The sequence below is a fragment of the Procambarus clarkii genome, chromosome 44 (genome assembly GCF_040958095.1).
Source record: "Procambarus clarkii isolate CNS0578487 chromosome 44, FALCON_Pclarkii_2.0, whole genome shotgun sequence".
Classification (NCBI taxonomy): domain Eukaryota; kingdom Metazoa; phylum Arthropoda; class Malacostraca; order Decapoda; family Cambaridae; genus Procambarus; species Procambarus clarkii.
In genome coordinates, this window is record NC_091193.1 from 26,649,386 (window position 1) to 26,668,919 (window position 19,534).

A 19,534-nucleotide genomic window follows, 5' to 3' on the forward strand; every position below is an offset into this window, starting at 1 on the left:
GACATCACCGTGGAGGGCACTGTAGCTGGTGATGTCACCTTGGAGGGCACTGTAGCTGGTGACGTCACCTTGGAGGGCACTGTAGCTAGTGACGTCACCTTGGAGGGCACTGTAGCTGGTGACGTCACCTTGGAGGGCACTGTAGCTGGTGACGTCACCTTGGAGGGCACTGTAGCTGGTGACGTCACCTTGTAGCCTACTGTAGCTGGCGACATCACCGTGGAGGGAACTGTAGCTGGTGACGTCACCTTGTAGCCTACTGTAGCTGGTGACGTCACCTTGTAGCGTAGTGTAGCTGGTGACGTCACCTTGTAGCGTAGTGTAGCTGGTGACGTCACCTTGTAGCGTAGTGTAGCTGGTGACGTCACCTTGTAGCGTAGTGTAGCTGGTGACGTCACCTTGTAGCGTAGTGTAGCTGGTGACGTCACCTTGTAGCGTAGTGTAGCTGGTGACGTCACCTTGTAGCGTAGTGTAGCTGGTGACGTCACCTTGTAGCGTAGTGTAGCTGGTGACGTCACCTTGTAGCGTAGTGTAGCTGGTGACGTCACCTTGTAGCGTAGTGTAGCTGGTGACGTCACCTTGTAGCGTACTGTAGCTGGTGACGTCACCTTGTAGCGTACTGTAGCTGGTGACGTCACCTTGTAGCGTAGTGTAGCTGGTGACGTCACCCTGGAGGGCACTGTAGCTGGTGACGTCACCTTGTAGCGTACTGTAGCTGGTGACGTCACCTTGTAGCGTAGTGTAGCTGGTGACGTCACCCTGGAGGGCACTGTAGCTGGTGACGTCACCTTGTAGCGTACTGTAGCTGGTGACGTCACCTTGTAGCGTACTAGCTGTAGCTGGTGACGTCACCTTGTAGCGTACTGTAGCTGGTGACGTCACCTTGTAGCGTACTGTAGCTGGTGACGTCACCTTGTAGCGTACTGTAGCTGGTGACGTCACCTTGTAGCGTACTGTAGCTGGTGACGTCACCTTGTAGCGTACTGTAGCTGGTGACGTCACCTTGTAGGGCACTGTAGCTGGTGACGTCACCTTGTAGGGCACTGTTGCTGGTGACGTCACCCCTGGAGGGCACTGTAGCTGGTGACGTCACCTTGTAGGGCACTGTAGCTGGTGACGTCACCTTGTAGGGCACTGTAGCTGGTGACGTCACCTTGTAGGGCACTGTAGCTGGTGACGTCACCTTGTAGGGCACTGTAGCTGGTGACGTCACCTTGTAGGGCACTGTAGCTGGTGACGTCACCTTGTAGGGCACTGTAGCTGGTGACGTCACCTTGTAGGGCACTGTAGCTGGTGACGTCACCTTGTAGGGCAGCTCTCATGAAGAGTCTGGTGCCTGGCAGCCTGGTCCGGTCCATCAGGTGTTTGGTCCACTCATGCAGCTGCTGTCGTCCGTACCGTGGAGCGCACGACGGGTCAGGAGCGGGTGTACGACCTTCATAATGTAAACAAAGAGGTAGTGGGAGGCGAGGCAGCACATGAAGGAGCCCGGCGGCGCTCACGCAGCTTCTCTCTGAGATGATGGTATACTGCCTGCTCTGTAGGAGTATACCTCCACCCCCGTGTCCTCACACACACCCCAGAGTATACCATATCCATACACCCGCACCATACCCACTCACCCACATCATACCCATACACACCCGCACCATATCCACACAAGTAGTAGGGATGACACCGTGTGCGCCTCATTAGATTTTAGGCAAATGAGGCGCATACGGCGTCGGGGTTTTCACCGAACTTTTGAATGAGGCGCATACGGCGTCGGGGTTTTCACCGAACTTTTGAATGAGGCGCATACGGCGTCGGGGTTTTCACCGAACTTTTGAATGAGGCGCATACGGCGTCGGGGGTTTCAGGTAAATTAGGGAAGAGGACGATACGGCACACCGGATTCAACGAACTTTGGAAAGAGGACGCTACGGCGTCATGGGTTTCAGGTAAATTTGGCCAGTCACAGATTTGGAATTAAGGAATTCTTATGAGGAAAATAATTTTGGAGATTTTAGAAGTTTGTTAAGAGTTCATATGAGGAAAATAATTTCATAGAAGTTTGTTAAGAGTTCTTATGGGAGAAATTTCAGAGTTCATACCGAGAATAAACAGATATTTAGGCCGTATATGTTTAAGTAGGATTCTTACTTAGAAATTAGTATATGTCTATATAACTAAACTGAATCATTACCTGGCCATCCTCATCCCCCTTCCCTCCCAAACCCCTGCATCTCCTGCTCTTACCTCACACCCCCTCCCTCCCCCTTCCCTCCCCCCCCCCCCCCGCGTCACCTCACTCTCCAGCCAGCCAGCAAGACGCCGCCTGCAGGTCATCTCCATAATCTTATCTTATCTTCTCCATAATATCTGGACCGTCCCTCCCCCCTCTCTCTACCTGTTACCGTACCCTCCTCTCCTTCATATTGTTCAGTCATAATTCCATACAGCTATTTAGACATCATAATGTTTGTTCCTTTACATTAAACGAGTCAGTTTTACACAAATCAACCGAGTCAGTAAGCAAGTTCTAGCTCCTGTCCTCAGCCTTTGTTCCCTCTCATAACATCTTTACTAACAGTCCAATCCCCATGAAATTTTAAACAGTCATATTTCAGACGTAGTAAATAAGATCCGAACAATTACTGAGTTCTAGCTCCTGTCCTCAGCCTTCGTTCCCTCTCGTATCTTGGTTAATACCTATTCAATTTCCTTGAAACTTATACCCTCTGTATATCAGCCACAGTAATTAAGATCAAGTCAGTCACTGAGCTCCAGCTCATGTCCCCCACCTTAGTTAATTTGTACAAGTTCTTTAGTAACAATTACCAAACTCTTGCTCACGTTCGCTGCCATAGCTCATTTGTACATGTTCTTTATTATCAGATCAATTCCCCTGAAATTTAAGATCATTATATTTCTACGTAGTAAAATAAATCAAGACATTAACCGAGTTTCAGCTCATGTCCTCCACCTTAGTTCAATGTTCATCAAAATTGATTCAAATCATCAGCAGTCCCCAATCATCATCAACAGTCCCCAACAGTCATCAACAGTCCCCAACAGTCATCAACAGTCCCCAACAATAATCAACAGCCCCCAACAGTTATCAATAGTCCCCAGCCATCATCAACAGTCCCCAGCCATCATCAACAGTCCCCAACAGTCATCAACAGTCCCCAACAGTCATCAACAGTCCCCAACAGTCATCAACAGTCCCCAACAGTCATCAACAGTCATCAACAGTCCCCAGCCATCATCAACAGTCCCCAACAGTCATCAACAGTCCCCAACAGTCATCAACAGTCCCCAACAGTCATCAACAGTCCCCAACAGTCATCAACATTCCCCAACAGTCATCAACAGTCCCCAACAGTCATCAACAGTCCCCAACAGTCATCAACAGTCCCCAACAGTCATCAACAGTCCCCAACAGTCATCAACAGTCCCCAACAGTCATCAACAGTCATCAACAGTCCCCAACAGTCATCAACAGTCCCCAACAGTCCCCAACAGTCATCAACAGTCCCCAACAGTCCCCAACAGTCATCAACAGTCCCCAACAGTCATCAACAGTCCCCAACAGTCATCAACATTCCCCAACAGTCATCAACAGTCCCCAACAGTCATCAACAGTCCCCAACAGTCATCAACAGTCCCCAACAGTCATCAACATTCCCCAACAGTCATCAACAGTCCCCAACAGTCATCAACAGTCCCCAACAGTCATCAACAGTCCCCAACAGTCATCAACAGTCCCCAACAGTCATCAACAGTCATCAACATTCCCCAACAGTCATCAACAGTCCCCAACAGTCATCAACAGTCCCCAACAGTCATCAACAGTTCCCAACAGTCATCAACAGTCCCCAGCCATCATCAACAGTCCCCAACAGTCATCAACAGTCCACAACAGTCATCAATAGTCCCCAACAGTCATCAACAGTCCCCAACAGTCATCAACATTCCCCAACAGTCATCAACAGTCCCCAACAGTCATCAACAGTCCCCAACAGTCATCAACAGTCCCCAGCCATCATCAACAGTCCCCAACAGTCATCAACAGTCCACAACAGTCATCAACAGTCCCCAACAGTCATCAACAGTCATCAACAGTCCCCAACAGTCATCAACAGTCCCCAACAGTCATCAACAGTCCCCAACAGTCATCAACAGTCCCCAGCAGTCATCAACAGTCCCCAACAGTCCCCAACAGTCATCAACAGTCCCCAACAGTCATCAACAGTCCCCAACAGTCATCAACAGTTCTCAACAGTCATCAACAGTCCCCAGCCATCATCAACAGTCCCCAACAGTCCCCAACAGTCATCAACAGTCCCCAACAGTCATCAACAGTCCCCAACAGTCATCAACAGTCATCAACAGTCCCCAACAGTCATCAACAGTCCCCAACAGTCATCAACAGTCCCCAACAGTCATCAACAGTCCCCAACAGTCATCAACAGTCCCCAACAGTCATCAACAGTCATCAACAGTCCCCAACAGTCATCAACAGTCCCCAACAGTCATCAACAGTCCCCAACAGTCATCAACAGTCCCCAGCAGTCATCAACAGTCCCCAGCAGTCATCAACAGTCCCCAACAGTCATCAACAGTCCCCAACAGTCATCAACAGTCCCCAACAGTCATCAACAGTCCCCAACAGTCATCAACAGTCCCCAACAGTCATCAACAGTCCCCAAGTCATCAACAGTCCCCAGCAGTCATCAACAGTCCCCAACAGTCATCAACAGTCCCCAACCGTCCCCAACAGTCATCAACAGTCCCCAACAGTCATCAACAGTCCCCAACAGTCCCCAGCAGTCATCAACAGTCCCCAACAGTCATCAACAGTCCCCAACAGTCCCCAACAGTCATCAACAGTCCCCAACAGTCATCAACAGTCCCCAACAGTCATCAACAGTCCCCAAGTCATCAACAGTCCCCAGCAGTCATCAACAGTCCCCAGCAGTCATCAACAGTCCCCAACAGTCATCAACAGTCCCCAACAGTCCCCAACAGTCATCAACAGTCCCCAGCAGTCACCAACAGTCCCCAACAGTCATCAACAGTCCCCAACAGTCATCAACAGTCCCCAACAGTCCCCAGCAGTCATCAACAGTCCCCAACAGTCATCAACAGTCCCCAACAGTCCCCAGCAGTCATCAACAGTCCCCAGCAGTCATCAACAGTCCCCATCAGTCATCAACAGTCCCCAGGAAACTAGTGAACAAGAAGTACCGCTTAAGTCGTTACACTAAAGTTTTCTCTCACTCAAAATCAATAAGGAATATCCGGACTCACGCCAGACTTCTCCACCTCTTGTGCTCAGGTGAGGCTAGGTGAACACCAGGCTAGGTGAACACCAGGTGAGGTGAACACCAGGTGAGGTGAACACCAGGTGAGGCTAGGTGAGCACCAGGTGAGGCTAGGTGAACACCAGGTGAGGTGAACACCAGGTGAGGCTAGGTGAACACCAGGTGAGGCTAGGTGAACACCAGGTGAGGCTAGGTGAACACCAGGTGAGGCTAGGTGAACACCAGGTGAGGCTAGGTGAACACCAGGTGAGGCTAGGTGAACACCTGGTGAGGTGAACACCAGGTGAGGCTAGGTGAACACCAGGTGAGGTGAACACCAGGTGAGGTGAACCCCAGGTGGTGAACACCAGGTGAGGTGAACACCAGGTGAGGTGAACACCAGGTGAGGTGAGCACCAGGTGAGGTGAGCACCAGGTGAGGTGAACACCAGGTGAGGTGAACACCAGGTGAGGCTAGGTGAACACCAGGTGAGGCTAGGTGAACACCAGGTGAGGTGAACACCAGGTGAGGTGAACACCAGGTGAGGCTAGGTGAACACCAGGTGAGGTGAACACCAGGTGAGGCTAGGTGAACACCAGGTGAGGTGAACACCAGGTGAGGTGAACACCAGGTGAGGTGAACACCAGGTGAGGCTAGCTGAACACCAGGTGAGGTGAACACCAGGTGAGGCTAGGTGAACACCAGGTGAGGTGAACACCAGGTGAGGTGAACACCAGGTGAGGCTAGGTGAACACCAGGTGAGGTGAACACCAGGTGAGGTGAACACCAGGTGAGGTGAACACCAGGTGAGGCTAGGTGAACACCAGGTGAGGTGAACACCAGGTGAGGTGAACACGAGGTGAGGTGAACCCCAGGTGAGGTGAACACGAGGTGAGGTGAACACCAGGTGAGGTGAACACGAGGTGAGGTGAACCCCAGGTGAGGTGAACACCAGGTGAGGTGAACACCAGGTGAGGTGAACACCAGGCGAGGCTAGGTGAACACCCGGTGAGGTGAACACCAGGTGAGGTGAACACCAGGTGAGGTGAACACCAGGTGAGGTGAACACCAGGTGAGGCTAGGTGAACACCAGGTGAGGTGAACACCAGGTGAGGTGAACACCGGGTGAGGTGAACACCAGGTGAGGTGAACACCGGGTGAGGTGAACACCAGGTGAGGCGAACACCAGGTGAGGTGAACACCAGGTGAGGTGAACACCGGGTAAGGTGAACACCAGGTGAGGTGAACACCAGGAGAGGCTAAGTGAACACCAGGTGAGGCGAGGTGAACACCAGGTGAGGCGAGGTGAACACCAGGTGAGGCGAGGTGAACACCAGGTGAGGCGAGGTGAACACCAGGTGAGGCGAGGTGAACACCAGGTGAGGCGAGGTGAACACCAGGTGAGGCGAGGTGAACACGAGGTGCAGCTAGGTGAACACAAGATGAGGCGAGGTGAACACCAGGTGAGGCAAGGTGAACACGAGGTGCAGTTAGGTGAACACAAGATGAGGCGAGGTGAACACCAGGTGAGGCAAGGTGAACACGAGGTGAGGCGAGGTGAACACCAGGTGAAGCTAGGTGAACACCAGGTGAGGACAGTTGAACACCAGATGAGGCGAGGTGAACACCAAGTGAGGCGAGGTGAACACTAGGTGAGGCTAGGTGAACACCAGGTGAGGCTAGGTGAACACAAGGTGAGGCAAGGTGAACACCAGGTGAGGCGAGGTGAACACCAGGTGAGGCGAGGTGAACTCCAGGTGAAGCGAGGTGAACTCCAGGTGAGGTTAGGTGAACACGAGGTGAGGCAAGGAGAACACCAGGTGAGGCTAGGTGAACACCAATTGAGGCTAGGTGAACACTAATTGAGGCTAGGTGAACGCCAGGTGAGGCGAGGTGAACACCAGGTGAGGCTAGGTGAACACCAGGTGAGGCAAGGTGAACACCAGGTGAGGCAAGGTGAACACCAGGTGAGGCAAGGTGAACATCAGGTGAGGCCAGGTGAATGCCAGGTGAGGCCAGGTGAACACCAGATGAGCTAGGTGAACAACAGGTGAGGCTAGGTGAACACCAGGTGAAGCAAGGTGAACACCACGTGAGGCAAGGTGAACACCAGGTGAGGCAAGGTGAACACCACGTGAGGCAAGGTGAACACCACGTGAGGCAAGGTGAACACCGGGTAAGGCTGTGGGATATCTGGGGCTTGACTCAATTTATTTAATTATTAAATTAATGAAATCAATTACGAAGGACCACCAACTTTTAAGAAAAGAGGGAAACTAATAAAAAGTGATCATTAGAAACACAAGGAGGAACCAGTGTCTATGGATAAATATTAGAAAGCATAATCACTTAAATAAATAATGGACTGTATGGTTAATTAACTAAAGTCAGAGCCTCAAACACCTACATTGGGGGGGGGGGGGGTATTGCTAGAACTTCATATACGTCTAGGAACTAGTGTGGTTCGTGCACCAGTTCATTGTTTGATAAAGAATATTGTGACCAAATATTAAAGAATCGATAGGCAATTACCAATAGAAATTATAAAGATTATTAGCATCAGAAAGCAATCATCTAAATAAACACATTTTATCTCCAGTGTTCATGACGAGGACTCAATTTGACAATATCATGAACAAATAGCAATAATTGGAGTAATTAAATGTGTACAAAAAGTCTTAGCTTTAAGACGATTTCTATGACATCATTCACGCCTCGTCCTCGTGATCTCAGGATCTCCACGTAGAAGCCCTTGGAGGTGAATCACACGAATGTAGGTAACAGCTCGTTGACTCCTTACATACGAGCTGTAATTTAAGGGATATTACGTAGCATTGAACTAGGCTACTTAAATCTCAATATTCATGAAATATAAAATAACGATTAGTGCGGTACTAACGTTGGATTTTTTGTAGTCGTTCGATATAACGACAGGCTGCCCACGACATATACAATCTCTAATGATGCATCACAAAAGAACTATATACTTATCGAAAGGTGCAAATTATGCTGAGGCCTGCCGGTATCACTTCTCAGTCTCAAACTTCCACAATGTCGTACACGTGGTTGAGAGCTTGGCCTGAATATCGACGCGTTATTAGTTGACCGAGCACTGCAGATCACGTAGAAGAATAATTATTCGTTCTGGGTTGAGTATCAGTGTAATTCTTGCTGATAATCCCAACGTCACGTGTCTCAGACTCTGACACCACGACTTTGTTGCTCAATTCAGCAAGACAAGTCCACCATCCACACACACAATGGCGTCTCTCCTCCCTCAACCGGCGTCCCCGCATTCACCACAGAAATTATTTATCACGAATAATATTATTTCGCGCAATTGGGGTGGAAATACTTTAGTAAAGACTGGGTTGTAATTCTAGAGATTTAAATATTATTGCTTTCTCGTCTTATGGTGGTAAACGAGAAATGGAGAAGATTTTAGTTTTCTCCATGGCATTCACGCGTGACAGAAAAACTATTACTTGATAACAATTGTAACTAAAAACTCTCCATTTAGAATTATTTGGGAGTTATGTTATCCATAAATAATTATCACACGGAATACTGATGATTTTAGAGAACCACATTCAATTCTCTAACACACTGACTATAAATGTGTATAACTAGGTATAATCTGACGCAATACTGGTGCTTGGTTTCGTAAGAATTCCAGTATTCTTATACAGATATAATAATTAGTTCATGTGAACACTACTATTAGTAAATTTTAGTAACTACTGTAGTTAGTATATTTTAATACTGATTTATTATAATACAATAGTATTGTATTAGTGTTGGAAATTTCCAACAGAGGCTAGGTGAACACCACGTGAGGCTAGGTGAACACCACGTGAGGAAAGGTGAACACCACGTGAGGCAAGGTGAACACCACGTGAGGCTAGGTGAACACCACGTGAGGCTAGGTGAACACCACGTGAGGCAAGGTGAACACCACGTGAGGCAAGGTGAACACCACGTGAGGCTAGGTGAACACCACGTGAGGCTAGGTGAACACCACGTGAGGCAAGGTGAACACCACGTGAGGCAAGGTGAACACCACGTGAGGCTAGGTGAACACCACGTGAGGCTAGGTGAACACCACGTGAGGCAAGGTGAACACCACGTGAGGCTAGGTGAACACCACGTGAGGCTAGGTGAACACCACGTGAGGCAAGGTGAACACCACGTGAGGCAAGGTGAACACCACGTGAGGCTAGGTGAACACCACGTGAGGCTAGGTGAACACCACGTGAGGCAAGGTGAACACCACGTGAGGCAAGGTGAACACCACGTGAGGCTAGGTGAACACCCCGTGAGGCTAGGTGAACACCCCGTGAGGCTAGGTGAACACCACGTGAGGCTAGGTGAACACCACGTGAGGCTAGGTGAACACCACGTGAGGCTAGGTGAACACCACGTGAGGCTAGGTGAACACCACGTGAGGCTAGGTGAACACCACGTGAGGCAAGGTGAACACCACGTGAGGCTAGGTGAACACCACGTGAGGCTAGGTGAACACCACGTGAGGCAAGGTGAACACCACGTGAGGCTAGGTGAACACCACGTGAGGCAAGGTGAACACTAGGTGAACACCACGTGAGGCAAGGTGAACACCACGTGAGGCTAGGTGAACACCACGTGAGGCTAGGTGAACACCACGTGAGGCTAGGTGAACACCACGTGAGGCTAGGTGAACACCACGTGAGGCTAGGTGAACACCACGTGAGGCAAGGTGAACACTAGGTGAACACCACGTGAGGCAAGGTGAACACTAGGTGAACACCACGTGAGGCAAGGTGAACACCACGTGAGGCTAGGTGAACACCACGTGAGGCTAGGTGAACACCACGTGAGGCAAGGTGAACACCACGTGAGGCAAGGTGAACACCACGTGAGGCAAGGTGAACACTAGGTAAACACCACGTGAGGCAAGGTGAACACCACGTGAGGCAAGGTGAACACCACGTGAGGCTAGGTGAACACCAGGTGAGGCAAGGTGAACACCACGTGAGGCTAGGTGAACACCACTTGAGGCAAGGTGAACACCACGTGAGGCTAGGTGAACACCAGGTGAGGCTAGGTGAACACCACGTGAGGCTAGGTGAACACCACGTGAGGCTAGGTGAACACCACGTGAGGCTAACTGAACACCACGTGAGGCAAGGTGAACACCACGTGAGGCAAGGTGAACACCACGTGAGGCAAGGTGAACACCACGTGAGGCTAGGTGAACACCACGTGAGGCTAGGTGAACACCAGGTGAGGCAAGGTGAACACCACGTGAGGCTAGGTGAACACCACGTGAGGCTAGGTGAACACCACGTGAGGCTAGGTGAACACCACGTGAGGCTAGGTGAACACCACGTGAGGCTAGGTGAACACCACGTGAGGCTAGGTGAACACCACGTGAGGCTAGGTGAACACCACGTGAGGCTAGGTGAACACCACGTGAGGCAAGGTGAACACCACGTGAGGCAAGGTGAACACCACGTGAGGCTAGGTGAACACCACGTGAGGCAAGGTGAACACCACGTGAGGCAAGGTGAACACCACGTGAGGCAAGGTGAACACTAGGTGAACACCACGTGAGGCAAGGTGAACACCACGTGAGGCAAGGTGAACACCACGTGAGGCTAGGTGAACACCAGGTGAGGCAAGGTGAACACCACGTGAGGCTAGGTGAACACCACTTGAGGCTAGGTGAACACCACGTGAGGCTAGGTGAACACCACGTGAGGCTAGGTGAACACCACGTGAGGCTAGGTGAACACCACGTGAGGCTAGGTGAACACCACGTGAGGCTAGGTGAACACCACGTGAGGCTAGGTGAACACCACGTGAGGCTAGGTGAACACCACGTGAGGCTAGGTGAACACCACGTGACGCTAGGTGAACACCACGTGACGCTAGGTGAACACCACGTAACGCTAGGTGAACACCACGTAACGCTAGGTGAACACCACGTGACGCTAGGTGAACACTAGGTGAACACCACGTGAGGCTAGGTGAACACGTGAGGCTAGGTGAACACCACGTGAGGCAAGGTGAACACCACGTGAGGCAAGGTGAACACCACGTGAGGCTAGGTGAACACCACGTGAGGCTAGGTGAACACCACGTGAGGCTAGGTGAACACCAGGTGAGGCTAGGTGAACACCACGTGAGGCAAGGTGAACACCACGTGAGGCTAGGTGAACACCACGTGAGGTAAGGTGAACACCACGTGAGGCAAGGTGAACACCACGTGGGGCTAGGTGAACACCACGTGGGGCTAGGTGAACACCACGTGGGGCTAGGTGAACACCACGTGGGGCTAGGTGAACACGTGAGGCTAGGTGAACACCACGTGAGGCTAGGTGAACACCACGTGAGGCTAGGTGAACACCACGTGAGGCTAGGTGAACACCACGTGAGGCTAGGTGAACACCACGTGAGGCTAGGTGAACACCACGTGAGGCTAGGGGAACACCACGTGAGGCAAGGTGAACACCACGTGAGGCTAGGTGAACACCACGTGAGGCTAGGTGAACACCACGTGAGGCTAGGTGAACACCACGTGAGGCTAGGTGAACACCACGTGAGGCAAGGTGAACACCACGTGAGGCAAGGTGAACACCACGTGAGGCTAGGTGAACACCACGTGAGGCTAGGTGAACACCACGTGAGGCTAGGTGAACACCACGTGAGGCTAGGTGAACACCACGTGAGGCTAGGTGAACTGGAAGTGGACTGTAATTAAGGTGGTAGTGGTGGCGTGGCCCAACTAGTACACGGTCTCAGCTTCCATCCCACCATCACAACTATTCCATCCCACCATCACAACTATTCCATCCCACCATCACAACCATTCCATCCCATTATCACAACTATTCCATCCCACCATCACAACTATTCCATCCCACCATCACAACCATTCCATCACAAGCATTCCATCCCACCATCACAACTATTCCATCCCATCATCACAACTATTCCATCCCACCATCACAACCATTCCATCCCACCATCACAACCATTCCATCCCACCATCACAACCATTCCATCCCACCATCACAACTATTCCATCCCACCATCACAACCATTCCATCCCAACTATTCCATCCCACCATCCCAACCATTCCATCCCACCGTCACAACCATTCCATCCCACTGTCACAACCATTCCATCCCACCGTCACAACCATTCCATCCCAACTATTCCATCCCAACTATTCCATCCCACCATCACAACCATTCCATCCCACCATCACAACCATTCCATCCCACCATCACAACCATTCCATCCCAACTATTCCATTCCACCAGTACAACCATTCCATCCCACCATCACAACCATTCCATCCCACCATCACAACCATTCCATCCCACCGTCACAACCATTCCATCCAAACTATTCCATCCCACCATCACAACCATTCCATCCCACCATCACAACCATTCCATCCCACCATCACAACTATTCCATCCCACCATCACAACCATTCCATCCCAACTATTCCATCCCACCATCACAACCATTCCATCCCACCATCACAACCATTCCATTCCACCATCACAACTATTCCATCCCACCATCACAACCATTCCATCCCACCATCACAACCATTCCATCCCACCATCACAACCATTCCATCCCACCATCACAACCATTCCATTCCACCATCACAACTATTCCATCCCACCATCACAACTATTCCATCCCACCATCACAACCATTCCATCCCAACTATTCCATCCCACCATCACAACCATTCCATCCCACCATCACAACCATTCCATCCCATCATCACAACCATTCCATCCCACCATCACAACCATTCCATCCCACCATCACAACCATTCCATCCCACCATCACAACCATTCCATCCCACCATCACAACCATTCCATCCCACCATCACAACCATTCCATCCCACCGTCACAACCATTCCATCCCAACTATTCCATCCCACCATCACAACCATTCCATCCCACCATCACAACCATTCCATCCCACCATCACAACCATTCCATCCCACCATCACAACCATTCCATCCCACCATCACAACCATTCCATCCCACCGTCACAACCATTCCATCCCAACTATTCCATCCCACCATCACAACCATTCCATCCCACCATCACAACCATTCCATCCCAACTATTCCATCCCACCATCACAACTATTCCATCCCACCATCACAACCATTCCATCCCAACTATTCCATCCCACCATCACAACCATTCCATCCCACCATCACAACCATTCCATCCCACCATCACAACCATTCCATCCCACCATCACAACCATTCCATCCCAACTATTCCATCCCACCATCACAACCATTCCATCCCACCATCACAACCATTCCATCCCACCATCACAACCATTCCATCCCACCATCACAACCATTCCATCCCAACTATTCCATCCCACCATCACAACCATTCCATCCCACCATCACAACCATTCCATCCCACCATCACAAACATTCCATCCCAACTATTCCATCCCACCATCACAACCATTCCATCCCACCGTCACAACCATTCCATCCCAACTATTCCATCCCACCATCACAACCATTCCATCCCACCATCACAACCATTCCATCACACCATCACAACCATTCCATCCCACCATCACAACTATTCCATCCCACCATCACAACCATTCCATCCCACCATCACAACCATTCCATCCCACCATCACAACCATTCCATCCCACCATCACAACCATTCCATCCCACCATCACAACCATTCCATCCCACCGTCACAACTATTCCATCCCACCATCACAACCATTCCATCCCACCATCACAACCATTCCATCACACCATCACAACCATTCCATCCCACCATCCCAACTATTCCATCCCACCATCACAACCATTCCATCCCACCATCACAACCATTCCATCCCACCGTCACAACCATTCCATCCCACTATCACAACCATTCCATCCCACCATCACAACCATTCCATCCCACCATCACAACCATTCCATCCCACCATCACTACCATTCCATCCCACCATCACTACCATTCCATCCCACCATCACTACCATTCCATCCCACCATCACAACCATTCCATCCCACCATCACAACCATTCCATCACACCATCACAACCATTCCATTCCACCATCACAACCATTCCATCCCACCATCACAACCATTCCATCCCACCATCACAACCATTCCATCCCACCATCACAACCATTCCATCCCACCATCACAACCATTCCATCCCACCATCCCAACCATTCCATCCCACCATCACAACCATTCCATCCCACCATCACAACCATTCCATCCCACCGTCACAACCATTCCATCCCACCGTCACAACCATTCCATCCCACCGTCACAACCATTCCATCCCACCATCACAACTATTCCATCCCACCATCACAACCATTCCATCCCACCGTCACAACCATTCCATCCCACCGTCACAACCATTCCATCCCACCGTCACAACCATTCCATCCCACCGTCACAACCATTCCATCCCACCGTCACAACCATTCCATCCCACCATCAAAACCATTCCATCCCACCATCACAACCATTCCATCCCACCATCACAACCATTCCATCCCACCATCACAACCATTCCATCCCACCATCACAACCATTCCATCCCACCATCACAACCATTCCATCCCACCATCACAACCATTCCATCCCACCATCACAACCATTCCATCACACCATCACAACCATTCCATCCCACCGTCACAACCATTCCATCCCAACTATTCCATCCCACCATCACAACCATTCCATCCCACCATCACAACCATTCCATCCCACCATCACAACCATTCCATCCCACCATCACAACCATTCCATCACACCATCACAACCATTCCATCCCACCGTCACAACCATTCCATCCCAACTATTCCATCCCACCATCACAACCATTCCATCCCACCATCACTACCGTTCCATCCCACCATCACAACCGTTCCATCCCACCATCACAACCATTCCATCCCACCATCACTACCATTCCATCCCACCATCACTACCGTTCCATCCCACCATCACAACCATTCCATCCCACCATCACAACCATTCCATCCCACCATCACAACCATTCCATCCCACCATCACAACCATTCCATCCCACCATCACAACCATTCCATCCCACCATCACTACCGTTCCATCCCACCATCACAACCATTCCATCCCACCATCACTACCATTCCATCCCACCATCACTACCGTTCCATCCCACCATCACAACCATTCCATCCCACCATCACTACCATTCCATCACTACCGTTCCATCCCACCATCACAACCATTCCATCCCACCATCACTACCGTTCCATCCCACCATCACAACCATTCCATCCCACCATCACAACCATTCCATCCCACCATCACAACCATTCCATCCCACCATCACAACCATTCCATCCCACCATCACAACCATTCCATCCCACCATCACTACCATTCCATCCCACCATCACAACCATTCCATCCCACCATCACTACCATTCCATCCCACCATCACAACCATCCCACCATCACAACCATTCCATCCCACCATCACTACCATTCCATCCCACCATCACAACCATCCCACCATCACAACCATCCCACCATCACAACCATCCCACCATCACAACCATCCCACCATCACAACCATCCCACCATCACAACCATTCCATCCCACCATCACAACCATCCCACCATCACAACCATCCCACCATCACAACCATCCCACCATCACAACCATCCCACCATCACAACCATCCCACCATCACAACCATTCCATCCCACCATCACAACCATCCCACCATCACAACCATTCCATCCCACCATCACAACCATTCCATCCCACCATCACAACCATTCCATCCCACCATCACAACCATCCCACCATCACAACCATCCCACCATCACAACCATCCCACCATCACAACCATTCCATCCCACCATCACAACCATCCCACCATCACAACCATCCCACCATCACAACCATCCCACCATCACAACCATCCCACCATCACAACCATTCCATCCCACCATCACAACCATCCCACCATCACAACCATCCCACCATCACAACCATCCCACCATCACAACCATCCCACCATCACAACCATCCCACCATCACAACCATCCCACCATCACAACCATCCCACCATCACAACCATTCCATCCCACCATCACAACCATCCCACCATCACAACCATTCCATCCCACCATCACAACCATCCCACCATCACAACCATTCCATCCCACCATCACAACCATCCCACCATCACAACCATTCCATCCCACCATCACAACCATCCCACCATCACAACCATCCCACCATCACAACCATCCCACCATCACAACCATTCCATCCCACCATCACAACCATCCCACCATCACAACCATCCCACCATCACAACCATCCCACCATCACAACCATCCCACCATCACAACCATCCCACCATCACAACCATCCCACCATCACAACCATTCCATCCCACCATCACAACCATCCCACCATCACAACCATCCCACCATCACAACCATCCCACCATCACAACCATCCCACCATCACAACCATCCCACCATCACAACCATCCCACCATCACAACCATCCCACCATCACAACCATCCCACCATCACAACCATCCCACCATCACAACCATCCCACCATCACAACCATTCCATCCCACCATCACAACCATCCCACCATCACAACCATCCCACCATCACAACCATCCCACCATCACAACCATCCCACCATCACAACCATCCCACCATCACAACCATCCCACCATCACAACCATCCCACCATCACAACCATTCCATCCCACCATCACAACCATCCCACCATCACAACCATCCCACCATCACAACCATCCCACCATCACAACCATCCCACCATCACAACCATCCCACCATCACAACCATCCCACCATCACAACCATCCCACCATCACAACCATCCCACCATCACAACCATCCCACCATCACAACCATCCCACCATCACAACCATCCCACCATCACAACCATCCCACCATCACAACCATCCCACCATCACAACCATCCCACCATCACAACCATCCCACCATCACAACCATCCCACCATCACAACCATCCCACCATCACAACCATCCCACCATCACAACCATCCCACCATCACAACCATCCCACCATCACAACCATCCCACCATCACAACCATCCCACCATCACAACCATCCCACCATCACAACCATCCCACCATCACAACCATCCCACCATCACAACCATCCCACCATCACAACCATCCCACCATCACAACCATCCCACCATCACAACCATCCCATCTACTCTGTCATTATTATAGTTAATTAAGCTCAGAGACAAACAAATACGTTAATTGGTAATTAAAATCTCCTTAGTTTGTTTTTGTTATTGTTTTAATGAGTGGTTGTTGTACTCACATAATTGTGCTTGCGGGGGTTGAGCTTTGGCTCTTTGGTCCCGCCTCTCAACTGTCAATCAACTGGTGTACAGATTCCTGAGCCTACTGGGCTCTATCATATCTACACTTGAAACTGTGTATGGAGTCAGCCTCCACCACATCACTTCCTAATGCATTCCATTTACTAACTACTCTGACACTGAAAAAGTTATTTCTAACGTCTCTGTGGCTCATTTAGGTACTCGGCTTCCATCTGTGTCCCCTAGCGCGTGTGCCCCTTGTGTTAAATAATCCATCCTTGTCTACCCTGTCAATTCCCCTGAGAATATTGTATGTGATGATCATGTCTCCCCTTGCTGTTCTGTCTTCCTGCGACGAGAGGTGCAGTTCACGTAATATGTTGCGTAAGAAAGCAATCGTCAATTAATTCTAGAAAGTCTTCTGCTTCATTATTCCCTGTTTTGTTCACCCAGTTTATTCCACTAAAATTAAAGTCACCCATGACATAAATACTGTTAGATCTAGATGCTCTAGATATTTCATCCCATAGATGCTTTGCTTCCATTCTGTCTAAATTTGGTGGCCTATATATAACTCCTATTATAATAATATTTGCTTTTTCGTTTAATTCTATCCAAATAGTTTCTGTGTGTGGCTCAGTTTTAATTCCCTCTTTGAGACTACATTTCAAATTGTCCCTAACATATATGGCTACTCCTCCTCGTCTAATATATCTATCTGTGTGAAATAGTTTAAATCCATTTATTTGATATTCAGCTAATAGTTCTCTATTTTCTACATTCATCCACGTTTCGGTAAGTGCAATAATATCTATTTTTTCTGTGCAGACAAGAGCATTTAACTCGTTTATTTTGTTTCTTAGACTTCTACTGTTAGTGTAATATACCCTAAGTGAATTGTTATTTTGAGGCCCTTCTCTTTCCCTGATCATTTTGCCAATTTGTTTCTCCAACAAACACATATTTTTATTACCTCCATCCTCCCTATCAATTCCCATACCACTATCTACTAACAGTTTAAACCCAAACAAACACCTCTAACCACTGGTTCCAACGAGTTCGCAACAGCAACAACCCCAGCCCTCGATAGATGCACCCCATCACGAGCATACATTTCATTTCTTCCATAGAAGTGTTCCCAGTTGTCTATGAAAGATATTGCTTTTGATTTGCAATATCTTTCCAGCCGGCAATTGACACCAAGTGCCCTCGACAACCATTCATTCCCAACACTGTTTGCTGCCTCTCATGGGTCAATAGGAGCTGCCTCTCATGGCACAATAGGAGGTGCTTCTCATGCAACCCGTTCTCGCACTTGCTTCTTGTCAATATTGGCTTATTTAATAAGTGCATATGTGACATACTAATTAAATGTGAATATTTTAGTTTACCTTGTAAAGCTTGATAGAAAACACCGACCTCACCTAACCTTCTTAGTATGTTAAGATAAGTATCTTATTGCTTCTTATTTACAATTATTACTTAACCTCTCAACGGTATAGGTTAAGTAATAATTGTAATTAAGAAGCAATAAGATGCTCATCTTAACATACTAAGAAGGTTAGGTGAGGTCGGTGTTTTTTCTGAAGCTTTTTAAGGTAAACTAAAATATTTACAATTTTTTAGTATGTCACATATGCATTTATTAAATAAGCCAATATTGACTTTAAGCAAGTGCGAGAACGGGTTGTCTCATGGGTCAATAGGAGCTGCCTCTCATGGCACAATAGGAGCTGCCTCTCATGGGCCAATAGGAGCTGCCTCTCATGGCACAATAGGAGCTGCCTCTCATGGCACAATAGGAGCTGCCT

General features: G+C 49.6%; 3 protein-coding genes across 3 annotated transcripts in view; 2 read left to right on the forward strand and 1 right to left on the reverse strand.

The window, feature by feature from the left end:
• The window catches only part of LOC138350200 (adhesive plaque matrix protein-like), a 1,909-nt gene extending 69 nt beyond the window's left edge, over positions 1-1,840 (reverse strand). The window contains exons 1-2 of the mRNA XM_069300547.1: positions 1,742-1,840; positions 1-1,074 (exon numbers count right to left, since the gene is read on the reverse strand). The exon at positions 1-1,074 is cut by the window's left edge and continues 69 nt beyond it. Coding sequence (XP_069156648.1) covers positions 1-1,074; positions 1,742-1,840 — 1,173 coding nt within the window. The remainder of the gene's footprint in view (positions 1,075-1,741) is intronic.
• LOC123753213 (uncharacterized) overlaps positions 1-19,534 on the forward strand; it is a gene marked incomplete in the record, with an annotated part of 72,143 nt that overhangs the window by 15,251 nt on the left and 37,358 nt on the right.
• LOC138350202 (uncharacterized) lies at positions 1,930-5,218 on the forward strand. The gene is made up of 2 exons (XM_069300548.1): positions 1,930-1,940; positions 2,878-5,218. The coding sequence occupies exons 1-2, from the start codon at positions 1,930-1,932 to the stop codon at positions 5,216-5,218; spliced, it is 2,352 nt and encodes a 783-aa protein (XP_069156649.1).